Here is a 14,251-nt window from a genome sequence, read left to right on the forward strand (position 1 = left end):
AATGTAAGATGTATTACCACAAAGATGAAAGAGGTAGCTGTGCTAACCCAGCACCAGAGGGAATGCCAGAGGGCAGAGTAGCATCATGGTATTCACAGACATGGCTACCAGAGCTAACACCAGACACAAAGACCACATTGTAAGAATTTCCCCTGCTGTGAGCAGACAGGATACTGGCAAGCAAGACTGAACATAAAGGGGAAAAGGGGAAATTATGGCCTAGCTGTCGTCTCTGATGGACATTCTATTTTCTAGTTGACATTTATATTATTCTATTTATATATCCCTAAATGTTGTGTCCCTGCTGTCACTGAATTTCCCTTTAAGAATTAATAAAGTACATTCTATTATCTGATATGTAACAATCATTACAGAAACAGTTTGAAAATGTAAACAGAGCAAAAAAAACGCCCTGAGCAGTTTGAGTGTTTCTGGAAAAGTGTGGCCCCTTTTCTCAAATAAATAAATACATAAAACATAAATCAATCAATCAATCAATAAACACTTTTCAACTTAACAGGGCAGCTAAATTAATGGCTATTAGACAATTTCAAGGACTTTTAAAAGACAATACTACCAAGGTCTTTCAGTGTAAGTGACCAAAGTTTTAATTGGTTTTGTTTTCGGTCTCCTCATTCCACGGGTCTAATTAATGTCAAGGTCTGTCTGGGTCTCCACAGGTGCACAGATAATGGTCAAGGACGACAAAGAGCTCTGTTAAGTGCTTCCAGTGTGAAAAACTTGTAAAAGAACACCTTCTCTTCTGGGATAAACACCAAAAACAAAGCCTAGCAGTGTTGCACAGACTGGATTCTGTTTACCTGGATTTACAAGGGAGGTATCTGTATTTCCAGAAAACAGGGTTCCTTCTTTGTACTGCCATAACATATGTGCACAGAGAGCTTGCACGACATTAGATTCAGACATGCTGTGACAATTACAACCTGAGTCAGTTGTTAGAATTAATCTCACCTAAATAGGACTGAAAGCAGCGCTAAATGAGCTGTCTGGCTATAACCGCACAGTTTGTCTGCCTCTGTGACCTGTGCGTGTGTGTGTGTGTGTGTATGTGCGTGTGAATAAGACTGTTGTTATATCAGTGGCTGTGCTCAAGAGGGGTTTTGACTAAATTTGTGTGGATGTTATCAACAAGTTTGTGCTTCTAGAGCACAAACAGAAAGGTGGAGTAAATGAGCTGAGAGAAGCAAATAAAAGAATTGACAACCCTAAGAGATAATGAGCTTCAAATGGGCCATATAGATATTAATGAGAAGGACAAGAAATCCTCTACATTTGCTGTGGAATCAGGAAAAGTGCTCTTGTTTTTGTGGTCACTTAGCCTGAAATAACATGGCAGAAAACCTGTGAAAAGAGGGAACAGTTGAACTAAGGCTAAAAGGGAAAACTTTATCCTGCTTCCTAAAAGAGGAACCCCAGTGTGCATGAAGTAACCCATCAGGTGGCATTCAAACCAATTTTTCAAGGCTGAATTGAATGGAAAAGGCTGTAGGAGAAAAGTGGGGCATGCAAATTTTTTTCTAATGTGATTGGTATGGCCTCAGTGGGGATAAATCTGATCAAAATCATTGGAGTGCATCCACTTTATATGATTTTGTATAGATGTTATGGGCACTCTATGCTTGCAATCAGCAGCAAGTTGAAGAGGGGATGAGGAGAGATTTCATTCCCCTTGTTAGGGAAAATTATTCAATTAGTTAACTCTTTAGAGAAAAACTTTTGGAAATGTGAGGCTTGTTTGTTTATTTTTTCAATACCCCTCTCAAACGTGTTTTGAAAACTGCCTATTCCCTTAAAGCAGAAAATGAGTGCATTCTATCTGGCAATTTTATTTAGCAACTTATCTAGCAGTTACCCATAACTTTGCACTTCTTAAACCAAGGGTATGTGTTTTAATGGGCTGCAAATCGTGTAACCAGCTTAACCTTACATTACTGAATTGTCACAACATTTCCCGGGTGTCCTAGAAAGCTTCGTTTGAAGCACTGAATTTAATGACATGCACTGTTGGGATACAAGAAAAGCTGATCAGAAAAGATAAGCTTTCCCTCAATAACTGGAAAATAAAGATCATAAAGTAACTCCATGTAATTTAGGGAAGAAAAGTTTTAATCCTGTGAGGTTTTAGGGCGTTTTAAATCTGAGGTCTGCAAAAGATAATTTTTGAACCCTTGAACACTGACGTTCAATCACACATTTTTTGTGTAAAAAAACAGTGCACTGTAAAATACAGATAGGAGTGATGAAACACAAGACTTCAATGTGATTTTAATGGCCATTCAAATATCAGTGATATGCACACAAACCTCCACATTGACCCTGCATCAATTTGCCAAACCATGGTACTCATTGGTAGCCACGTTGCTGTCTCTCATCAAATTATGACTCTGGTAACGTACTATTTCTGCATGCTGACAAAAAAGCGTGAGAAGCAGCTAAAGTGTAAAAATAAAGAGGAGGTGATGAAAAATATGTCACTCACTCAGACAGATAAGGTATCATGCCTTCAAGAATGTACAATAAAAAACTGTGACCTTTGACACCTGTCTATATGAATTAACTCAGCTGCCAGCACATTAAAGACTTTGTCACCATCAGCGCGGTTCAATGCAGCAGCTTGGAAAGTTAACCCTCTTTACATCTGGACACACAGGGTACATAAACTGCTGGAGATGTTCTGTATTGTGATGTTTTGGATACTTTATCCGTCCAGAGCCCTCCAAAAGGCAATAAAACTGACAGCTCACACAGAAACAGTTGGGCAACCTGTCAAACCACTCCAGGAATATTTACGCTGTTTGAAAGAGAAGAAAGCTGTCACCTGCCTGGATTTATACAATGAAGCTGTAACCACTGAGATGCTTTATGTGATCACAGTGGCATAATTAATACAGCCTAAGTAGTTATACAAATTATACCAATTTACTGCTGTGAATACTTCGACTTTGCAGAGACTGTAACGCACAGACACATCAATGACAGAAATGAAGTATACAAAGGCTGGTTTCATAGTGACAGGCTTTAACTCTTGCCTGAATAAAATATATCAACTTCAAATGGTAATCTTGAGTCTTTTAAATAGGATTAATGGTCTGTGTGCTCTTTGTAATGCAAGACCCTTGAAACTCAAAAGGCACATCTGATAAGCCTTTTCATAAAACTCAGCTCCATTAATACAAAACAAATCTCTTTTTGAATATAATTCAACAAATACAGGGATATTTTACAGTGAATATTCAATGCTGAGTGTCGCGGGAATGGATTTTTCTGAGGTGTCGCTGCTGTCCCTGTGAGTGATGTCAGACACACTGATGTTTGGTGTCAAGATAACCTCGGGGAGTTTTGTTATATAAAACTTTTTGGTCTTTATTATAAAGCAAACTACAGAAACATATTTGACAAGTAAGTGGAAAATACTGACCTACCGCTCTGCAGCAGATCAGGCCAGCATGTCCTCTGCCTGAACCAAGTTTCTGAGAAGTTGGCCTAATGAATAATTTGTGATGCAAAAGAGGCCTGTTTAAGTCTCCGTATCAAGGGTTTTGATTTAATCTTACTTTACAGAAGCACAGATCAGAGGAGCAAAGATTTAACAAAAAACATAGAATCTGGACAGTGAATTCAGCTACGTTTTAAATTCTATGAACTCTTATTGTATTTCACACATTAACGCACTACAGGAGGTGACAGTTAGTGTGTGAAAGAGGACACCAGGCTTTGGTGTGATGCTTAGACAGCAGAGGGGAAAAGGTTATCAAGACTTATGGAGTCAAAAAAAGACAAGGAAAAAGAGAGAGGAAAAAAAGTCTGTATGCTCAGGATGTTTATCTTGTCATTAATATATTTAGGTGCATTTTTTTCTCAGTTGTATACTGATTCAGGCAATCCTGAAACCAATTATTTCTGGAGTAATGAAGTCCCACTCCTGTGGAGATAATGCTACCACAGTGTGATATGCACCACATGCGTTGAAAAGAGATTTCTAGGCCAACTTTTTTTTCGTCAACAAATAGAAACAGTGCTAGGTAGTGACATTAAGTCAGCACATAACATAATGTTTGGTTACATTAAGGAATCGTAAAATGCAAATGCAAAAAAGTCAATATCTGCAGTAATTAAAGCTGACACCACAACTTGTACAACTTGTTGCTTAAGCTACACCTGTGGATCGCAAATAAATGCAACCAAAACCCAGCTTCAAAATCCACACATTTTCTGCACTCATGCATCTTTTGAACCCTCTGCCACTGTGGCCTTGCTGCCGAGGACGTCTATAATTATAAATTTGCAGCCATTATCATTATACATAATTAATTTCTAATTATGCAGACTCTGACATCATGACAAATGTTTCACTATAAAAAGATGTTCCTCATGTGTGCTGAAACAAAGGTGAATGTACACAAACGTCATTTAATGAGGACAAAAGTTGCTGTCCTGGGCATTTTTTTAAATACTCTGGTGTTCTAAATACACCTCCAGCTACAACTCTGAGTGAGATATCACTTCAGTCTCCTAAAACGCAGCAGAACACACTAAGTGGGACAGAAAATGGGAAAAATCATGTCACATGTATCGGTTCTAAATTAAACTAGGGCGCACTGTGACACTGCAGCATCTCAGGTGGCTACCGTAGATTATTTTTACACCCGCAGAGTCGTTTTCTGGAGTTCCAGGACAAATTCTCCGCTCCTGGTCCCTCCTTCCAACTCTTTTCTCCCTGTCTCTCCTTCTCAAACTCCCTGTCTCCCTTCCATCCCTCACACTCCAGTATTTATTTTCTACTCATGAATCGAGTTATCCAATATGTTATCACGGAACAGAATCCAGTCTTTGGTATGCATCTCAACTACAGCTGTTTCCCCAAAGCCCCTCTCATCCTCACCTCCTCGTTCCTCAATCCATTTTATAGTCAAGTAGAACAATATCCTATTCTCAGCAGTGCGACTATGTTCTCATATCCAGCTCCCCCCTCATGCAATATGCCTTCTCCATCTTTATGTTGTTTCTCTTCTGCGCCTGAGGCTCTGTCAAAAGGTTAGCCTTTGCCTCCCACCTTCTTACTCATTCCCTCTCTCTCACTATATATATATGCACACAAAATTCTTTTATTTCTCTACCTGTTTCCGTCTTCTAACCTCAATCCCTTCACCTCTCTCCTCATAATCATCTCAGTTCTGCTACCTCTCCCTCATGAATGGGTAAGGAAAGGTTCAGGATATTTAGGCTGGCTGCTTCCTTTCAGATTGTGAAATAGTGAGACTTTGAGAGAGAAAAAAAAGTTTTACTCTTACAATGCACAGTTGGGAAATAATGCTTACTGTTGTCTTTGTCTTTCTTTCCTGTCCAAATCTACTTTACAAAAGAATTTTGTCCAGATTTCCTTAACACTTGGATGCCAGCTGGTGTCTGGTCTTCAATAAAGTTTGGCATGCAATAATATTTTACAAATCTGTTGCTTTTTTAATGTTTAAAAAAAACAAACAAAAAAAAGAAAACTCACATTTTCTGTCACTCCATCCAAGTTTCACAGAATAACAAGTGATACTTTAAAACTTTGCACCCTTTTGTTGAAATAGCTGAGGAAGTGAAATATCTTTTTAACAGGGTGTGTGTGTGTGTGTGTGTGTGTGTGTTTCTAAGACGAAAACAAACCATCATGCTTATTTAGAGACTATCTAACAGAATATACTGACAAATATTTGTAATCTGAATTGTCAAACTGTTTATGGGATTTTTACTTGAAATCCTACAACCTTTAGATCAATGTTTGACTGGATTATTGCACATTTTCTCAAGTTACTGGTGATTACGGGTGAAGTTTTGGGTTTGGACTGTTAAATCAAACTCCTGCCCTAATTTCTTCCTCGAAACTCTCCTGATCCAACTCTCCTGACCTCCACCATCCCCATCTGTCCATCACCGCAGTCTTCCCCAAGAGGGTTGGAGCCAGAGCTAGTGTCTGCATGCTGCGTCCCACCCCACATTTTGTAATTTTTCCTTCTCATCCACCTACTACCGATTCTCCATGTAGGTCAATAAAGAAAGCAAAAAACACAAGTACGAAATCACACATGAACGCCAAAGTGTACATAATCAAACATGACTTGCTGCAGCAGTAACTCATTAACAACCATGCTTGATTTTTGTTGGCACTGTGTTAGATGCTGGGGTAAGCCTGTGGTGAAAAATGACCAGAGAGTGGAGGAGTTCAGTCTGTGCCACTCCTACCCTCTCTCCAAACAGTAAAAGAAAACTCAACAGCCACTCGTCTCAATCCTAGAGAAAAGCTTGACAAAGGCTCTGCAAACTGAAACCCTGCAAAAAAAAAAATCAAAACCTCACACAAAAGCTCAAAAACACACAACACAACCCTGTGCACACTGTGGACAAAGATGATCAAGCCTCATCCAGGGAGCACAGTTCTGATGGACTAGGTCAACAGGGACTGTCGAGGAAAGCAAAGCACTCACCTCCCATTCTTTTATCACTATTTTTTGCTTCTTTCTCTCTTTTTTTATCTCCTCCTCTTGTCCTTCTTTGCCTTACTGCTATGCTCCTTTTCTTTCTATTTGATCTCTTTGCAATTTGTTATAAGCTGCTGTGAAAGAAAAGGCTGTTAATTGTTCTGATAAGCGTAAAACTGGGGAGACATACTGATCAAAGGGAAATTAAATTTTATATTTTTTGATCACAGACAGAATGCTGTGTTCTTTTAATTGAACAACTTGGCTCAGTGTAGTTAGGAGAGAGTGTAAGGGTATAAGTGGCCTAGTAAGTGGTCTGATTTGTAGCTTCTTAAAAGAACAAAGACAGAGTTCCTCAAATGTAATACTAAGAGCCATACTCTTTATTTAAACAGTTTTAGCTTGGTAGGTACTATTTGTTAACCTTTACATTGTGTTCCCATGAAAATTAGCCCTTCTGCAGAACCAGAGCCTTCGACTGTTCTTCTTGAATGTTAACATAGAAATTCCAATGAACTTTATTTAAATAGTATTGAGAGGGAGAGATGAAGAGAGAAAAAGAGAGGGGCTGCTTTTATATAAATTCTGCAATGGACAGAATGTACAAAAGGAAAAGAACCAATATGGAGCTTCAGATGGCAGGAAGATTGAGACAATGTAGTGTCTGTTCTACACACTCAGTTTTACATCATAGCAGTAGGAGAACTACACTTTCAGTCTGAGCATGTTAAAACAAAAACAACTCCAAAGGCAAGAGACATTCTCCAAGTTTCCCAACAGATCTTTTGACAGCAGCTATGTGATAAAAATCTGTGAAACTGCTCAAATTGCAGCTGACCAAAATGTCTGACCCACCAGAAATCCCCCTGTGGACCGAGTCAGATCGTTCAAGCTATGACTCAGGCTACTTGACCCTGCTTGAAGTACTTGTTAAGTGACTGGTGATCCAGAGGAAGTGCCAATCTACTTCCAAATGTAGGGACAGAATACATCATTACCTGGATAGTTTCTAATGTTCTTCAATGAAAGACCTTATATGAAGGAAAGCTGTTGGCTCCATTCTAATTACTTGACAGATGGCAATGATAATGGGTCTAGGTGTATTCAAAGTGGCTCACCCACAATTATGGGGGAGTTGACAAAGAATCAATTGTACAAGCTACAAGTACAAAGGACTGGACATCATTCAGCCTGCTGTCCGCTCTGTCTCAAGGTCTAATTCAGCTTCCGTCTGCCCCAGATTGATTCGACACCTGTTTGTTATCATATAATCAAGTCAAAGTGATTCAAGAAACACAATTTACAGATATATCATTTGTAGGCAATCCAGGGGTAGTTATTAGTCTGTTCTAACAACTCACAGCAGACGGTAAAAATTTCACTCTAACATGCATGGCTGTTCAGCTGCGCTTCTTTGTGAATCAGGTCCTTTGTATTCATCTCTCTTTGTCTCTCAAACCCAAATGTACAATTTTCTCTGTGAAAAAGCACAACACAATATAAAATGAACTGCTTTAGGTTACCTTAAATGGAAGGGACTTCTCACTGCAAGGACTGATGGGTAGAGATTGTAGGCTGCTGGCAGGACTTGTCTCAGTGCTCTGCAAAGAAAGAAATAGGTTAGGATGTTATTCTACAGTTTGCATGGCTAGTGCAAAAGTTTTTTTTTATTGCTACTAGAGATAAAATTCAAATTATTTTCTACAGGATGTGTCTCAGTCTCAATAATTATGAGTTTGTGATAATATAAAAGCATCTGTGAAAGAAAAAAGTCAATTTCAGAAGATTTGGCTGAATGAAACAGCTCCATGTTGTAGATTGTTTGTGGTTAAATGGTTTCTTACATAATCTCTGCGTTCACTCAGGCCAGCTGTGAACAGACACATCCTGGGTCTGGTCACAGGTGTCCAGTAGAGCAGAGACTTGTTTAAGATCCAAAGCAAACACACTCAAGTACACAGCTGCGTACAGTGCATGAAGTCATGTAACCGAGGGTGTAAAGTCAATACAAACACAGACACAGACACACACACACACACAGACACACACAAAGAAACACAGACAGACAGACAGACAGACAGACAGACTGACAGACAGACAGACAGACAGACAGACAGACAGACAGACAGACACACACACACACACACACACACACACACACACACACACACACACACACACACACACTCTAAAGCCAAGCAGACACTAGAGTGAGGATAAGGGGCTGATCCATATTGGTTTTTCAGGGTCAGTGTCGATACTGATTATTAGCCGGCTTGTCATGGTTACAGAGTTGGAGATCGAACTTATGTAGATTTGAACGTGTGTAAAAGCCTATTATCTGTGTTTACCTGCCATATATGTTATGAGACAGTGACCGGTATTGCATGAAATTACTGCAGGTCATATGTAAGCAAAACATTGGAAATAACATCCTGCTAATGGGTGAACAAAAGATTCCCGCATTCAAGTAGTTCCTACTCATTAAAACAAAAACAAGCTTTTTAAAAGGGTAGCTCCAATGGTGTGTTGGAAGGTGAAGGTAGAGATACAAGGGGAAGGGGACAGGTCAAGTTAAAATTACTCATCTTGTGTTGTAACAAGGCGAGCATATTCTGAGTAGAGCCAGACAGTACGTTATCAGACGTAGGCAGACAACAAACAAAGTACTACTTTGTCTTATTTCACATTTTGTTGATAAGGGAAAACTCTCTACATCCAAATGTGTGTTTGAAAATACTTAAGCAGCAGAGTATGATTTGTCTCTTTTAGTTAATTCGATTGGTGATCTGTAAATTAAATACCAATCCAGCTGATCAACAGAATACCAAGCGTTGGTTCTGCCAAGGCTGATAATTGGTCATCCTTATGAAAGAGCACCTCTGAGTCTGGAGTTAGAGTCAAGGTGAAATCCTGCTTTAAGCCAGGGCTGGTGATATCTATGCAATACTGCAGCACACTCAATGCAATTATAGGAAATGTAGGATGCATGAAAATACGTGACAAGGAACAGGAACAGTAAAATAGGAATAAAAGGAGTACAGGTTCTTGGTTTGCTGATTAGGTCCATTTCTTGCCATCTGCTGCCCTCTTGCAGATTTAAATTCAAGGCAACCCCTCTATGTTTTATTACAATGAGATACTTATAATCAAGACCCCCCTAAAAAGAGGCTTTATGCTAAACTATTGATTATTTTTCTTATGTTTGGCCTGCTGTCAAGGATTTAAAGGCAGCCCTGAGAAACATATAAGCCCAAATCTTTGCACAGCACAAACTTGATGGTTTATTGGTTTGGCTGACCTTTTAAAGAAGCTTACCTCCCTATCAGAATTATAGGTGTGCTATGGCATCAGGCCCTAAATGTGTCATCTATGATCAATGCTTTTTCCTATGTAGAGAGACAGGCGCACACCCAGTGACACCAACACTCTCTGTTGCTCTCACACATTCACATTCTCTTTAAGGTCACCTCTGTCCCGCAGGCCTTAACACACAACTGTCCCCACAATTAGATGTGGTTCGGTAAAGAGCCTTTTAGATTTAAGAAAGGAGGAAAAAAACTGCCTGGGAGCTCCGGATTTAATGACTTGCACAACCCAGAAGCTAAATGTCTAAAGATGATAAATGACCAAGGAAAGGAAAGCAGGTTTTGTAGTTTGATACACCCCTTTAATCACATTCACACTTCAGTTAAATCAAGGAGTGAAAACCATCAAATAACTCAAGGAGCATCTCTTCCCGCTCTCCCTCTCTCACTCATTGACATTTGGCTTTTTATCGAAAGGCAGCGCCATTAAGCACAAACTGTCATGCAATTTAGAGAGCTCACTGGAAAACACAGGATGAGAGCATAAAATCTGAAATACCAACTTTGCTCGACTGGACACTTTGTCTTTTAAAATTTGTGTGTTAAACTAAAGCTGTCTAGGAGCAGCTCTCCTCCCAGCATAAACATAGAAGTAGGTTGTAGGAGTGCACCCAAACTTTGCAGACGTCCATTCAGATAGATACACACACCAACATAAACAACAGCTGGCTGTGTGTTGGTTGACTGACGTACGGGGTGGGGCAAAATGAGTGATGACGTCTGAAAGTTCGGTTCTATTTTAAAATACTGCAAATTTGGCATTCAGGAAGGTAGCAAAATTGATGACACTTTGGCACAAATGTATAAAGAAACTACTGTTTGGATAGTCTAGAAAACTAAAAAAAATCTGTAGCCCCAAAGGCAACAAATTGCAATGCACTCTGAGTTCTGACAGCTTTCTATCAAAGCTCCTGGAGTCCTCTGGCTAGATCAGACCACACTGGCCAGCCTTTCCACCCAACACATCCATCACTGCAACTCAAATTCCCATGAACCTGTCATCAATTCCTTCTTTGGACCCTTTTGGTAGGCACTGACCAATGCAGATTAGCGACACCCCACATGAGCTGCAGCTTTTGAGATGCTATGACCCAGTTGTCCAGACACCATAACTTGGCCCTGACCAAATGTGCTCAATTTATTCTGCTTCAAACACACAAACTGAAGACAACATGTCTATTTCATGTCAAACATATCCTACCCACCAATAAGTGCCAGTGTAACAAGCTAACCAATGTTATGTAGGCCTCGATGACAATACAAGTTGAGGCAATACAGTTTACAAGAATCCATCACCTGCTTTGTTGGGGATCATTATGTTTTGAATATTAATAAACTCGTGGACAGTGGCTTTTAGACATTCTTCCAAGCAACTGAAAAGATAAACTGTTGAGGATAAATACGTGAATGGAGTCTAAAGTGTGATCTATTATCCAGTCTGTTGATCATGTAAGTCGTGAGCGATGATGTGCGCTTTTTTGTTCTGCAAAAAAAAATTCAGTTTTCTAAAATAATTCTGCTTTCTTTGTACAGATTTAAACAGACTGAGTGATAAAAAGATGAAATATTTAAACTGAGGTCACCAGGATCGTGGTCTGTAACTAAGCTCTATGCTACAGAGGCTATCTCTGGTCATAACCCTTTGACATGAGAAACAGATTATGTTGTTCAGTATAACGAGGCTGAGGCTGTATTTTAGCATTCAAATGCTGTTGTTCCTCTTCTTAGCTGGCAGCAACACATTTTTAGAGAGTAATGTGAGAGTACACAGCTCAGATCTCGTTCCCTAATTCATCTTTTTAATCGGGGTAAATTAAGATGCACAAAAGCTTTACATTTGTTATCATATTAAGAGGAACAATGTTAGTCATTTCTTATGATGTCAAGTTCACCACTGCAACCAACATATACATATTTTTCCCTTAATTATGCTTTTGAGACATCCTTTGAACACATCTTACATTTGCTGAGGTCTAAACTGTTGGCACAAAGCAGAACACATGCAGGATATGAAGGAGAAAATTAGATAAATATTGGATCTTGGACCTGAGTGCCTGGATTTGTAATTGTTAGATTACACTGTATGAGTCATTTATGATAATTTCTGCCTTTTTGAAAGCATCTTACAGTCTTTTCAGCTCAGCTCGGTTTACAGTGATAATGAGAGGGAAAGCACACTTGTTTCATGTGTGCCATATGGGGCTGACCATTTACCTGTGAGTAAAGAGCGACGAGGAAAGAGGAGAATTTGAGGTGCTAGGTTACAGTAAACAAAAGAAAAAAGTACAAGATTGGAGCTAAGTATCAGAAGGTCAAGTAAATAATATGCAAAGTGTGCAGACAAGACGAGTCATCCTCCCTTTGCTGCAGAATGTATTACATCCATTGATGTAGGTTAACAAAATTTGCAAGTTAATGACACAACAGAGCAAGCAAAGAGGGCAAAGTATCTTCTCTTTCATATTCATGTTGTGCTGCTGTGTACTGTTTCTCTCTTACACTCCCTTTAGTCTTTCCGTCACGACTTGGGTTTATGTCTCACTCACAGCTTTCCTGAGAGGAAAGAATAGAGATATGGACACTCAGGGAGAAAGGGAGAGAGTCATGCATATGCCTCTGTGGGCTGTAATCCACAGCTGGCTTTGATCTTAGTTTAGATGTACTAATGGTGGGGTATTGGTTAAGGTCTGCTCAGCCTTTTAGATGTCTTTTTGTGTGGGAATGTGTGAGAGTGGGTCTGTAGAATAATGCTGCATTGGTCAGTTACCCATGTAGATTACAAAAAACTGCAGGGAGACATTACCAATGGATATTCTTTCAGCTCAACTGTCAGAGATCATGATGTCTATTTATATCCCTCTTTTGGAATGTAAATGTATCACAAACTTTGAAATACCGAATCAAAGTGTATCAGTGAAAGTGTCAGAAATGTTAGCGAGCTCTAACGGGGCTATGCTTACTCACTGTTGATAGATATAAGTGAATATAGAGCCTCAGACATTTCTAAAATAGTCGTATTATTCTGTCTTGGTGTAGACTGTACTCTGTCTATAGCTGGAACTTTATATTCAGCAGTTGATTGCATAATTTATCATTCTGACTCAGAAGCTGCCCCAAGTAAAGCTCTCTGTAAATTCCAAATTACTCCAAATAAAGCTTATAAATCATATTTCTAACAATTTTGTGCTCCAGAGAAAGTCAATAAATGATCAAATGTATAAGTTACAAGTTTCAAAGCTGAATATTACCTTGCATCCACTCCCACAGTGAAAAAGTCTGCGTGACTGCACGGTGTAGCCATCAATACGGTTCCTTGGTTTTTACAGTTAATCCTTGTGCAGCTATTGCCAACGTGCTACTGCCCTACTAAGTGCCCATTACAGCTAATCACTTCTATAATGGTGTGGATATAATTTCACTGGTTTCTTCACACTGAGACAGCCCCATAGCCTGAGATAAAACCTTATCTCTAAAGCAGGTCTAAGCATTTTAAAGAGCAGGCTGATACCTCAAAACAGCAGGATTAATGTGTAAAGTGTGTGTGCGCATTTGAAGAGTATGATTGCAGCTGCTAAAAAAGCCTCCAAGCTCCCTTCTTGTAATGTAGAGCCTGATTAAATTAACAAAACAAAGTGATTACAGAGACCTTTTAAGGGTAGAGAGGCATCCACTCTGGGCTGATTTCACAGAGCTAAAAAAGCTGATTTAAACAGGAAGTGACAGATTATGTCAGTCAAGCTCTGTACTCTAGAGGTTCTACATACCAATTGCGTAATAATTTTCCAAACCCTTTCACCCTTTAGATAACATTATGCATTTACTATATCACAGAAGGGTCTAACAGTGCGGTGCTGAAGGAATAGCAATGAATCTCTGCCTCTTGTTGTTACTCTTGTGTTTTAAGACAGTCTACTTTGTGGGCTACTTCATAAAGCCATATTCTGGGTTGTGGTTTTCATCCAGTTGAGTTAATGTCTTAAGCTGAGTCTGTATGCTTGTGCGGCTGTGTATACCCACCTCTTGCAGGGTCCGTCTGAGTCTTAAGAGCAGGGTTTTGACAGCTGTACAGTCCTGCTGCATCAGTCGAAGCGGAAGGGTCTCGAGCCCTGGAGTTAAAGGCTCATCTTCCCTCCCCAATCCCAGCCCGGTGCTCCAGTCATTGGGCAGCAGGCTGGTTGGACGGCTGGGCTCCCTAAGGGGGAAGAAGAGGGGAGAAGGGAGACAAAATGAAAGATATGATTTAAGTATGAGGGAAAACTTGATGACTGACCTGCCTTCAGTGCTTCCTACTGTGCTTCACAGGCCAGCAGGGAACTCTCATGGCCTTTGATCGTATCTTATGGTGGAGACATGTCAAGCTATCATCTGCTCTCAAATGTCTCAATAGTTCTGTTACTA

The 14,251-nt window shown here is 39.7% G+C and overlaps 1 protein-coding gene across 6 annotated transcripts in view; it reads right to left on the minus strand.

Moving 5' to 3' along the window:
- ccser1 (coiled-coil serine-rich protein 1) overlaps nt 1-14,251 on the minus strand; it is a 123,709-nt gene that overhangs the window by 67,984 nt on the left and 41,474 nt on the right. For 5 of the 6 annotated variants that reach the window (XM_074670299.1, XM_074670297.1, XM_074670298.1 and 2 more), the window contains exons 7-8: nt 13,871-14,045; nt 8,009-8,086 (exon numbers count right to left, since the gene is read on the minus strand). In XM_074670299.1, coding sequence (XP_074526400.1) covers nt 8,009-8,086; nt 13,871-14,045 — 253 coding nt within the window. The remainder of the gene's footprint in view (nt 1-8,008; nt 8,087-13,870; nt 14,046-14,251) is intronic. The other variant, XM_074670300.1, reaches the window with a different exon arrangement.

This window comes from Halichoeres trimaculatus, unplaced genomic scaffold (genome assembly GCF_033239565.1).
Source record: "Halichoeres trimaculatus isolate MK-OKI-2021-1 unplaced genomic scaffold, fHalTri1.1 fHalTri1_scaffold_5, whole genome shotgun sequence".
Taxonomy (NCBI): Eukaryota; Metazoa; Chordata; class Actinopteri; order Labriformes; family Labridae; genus Halichoeres; species Halichoeres trimaculatus.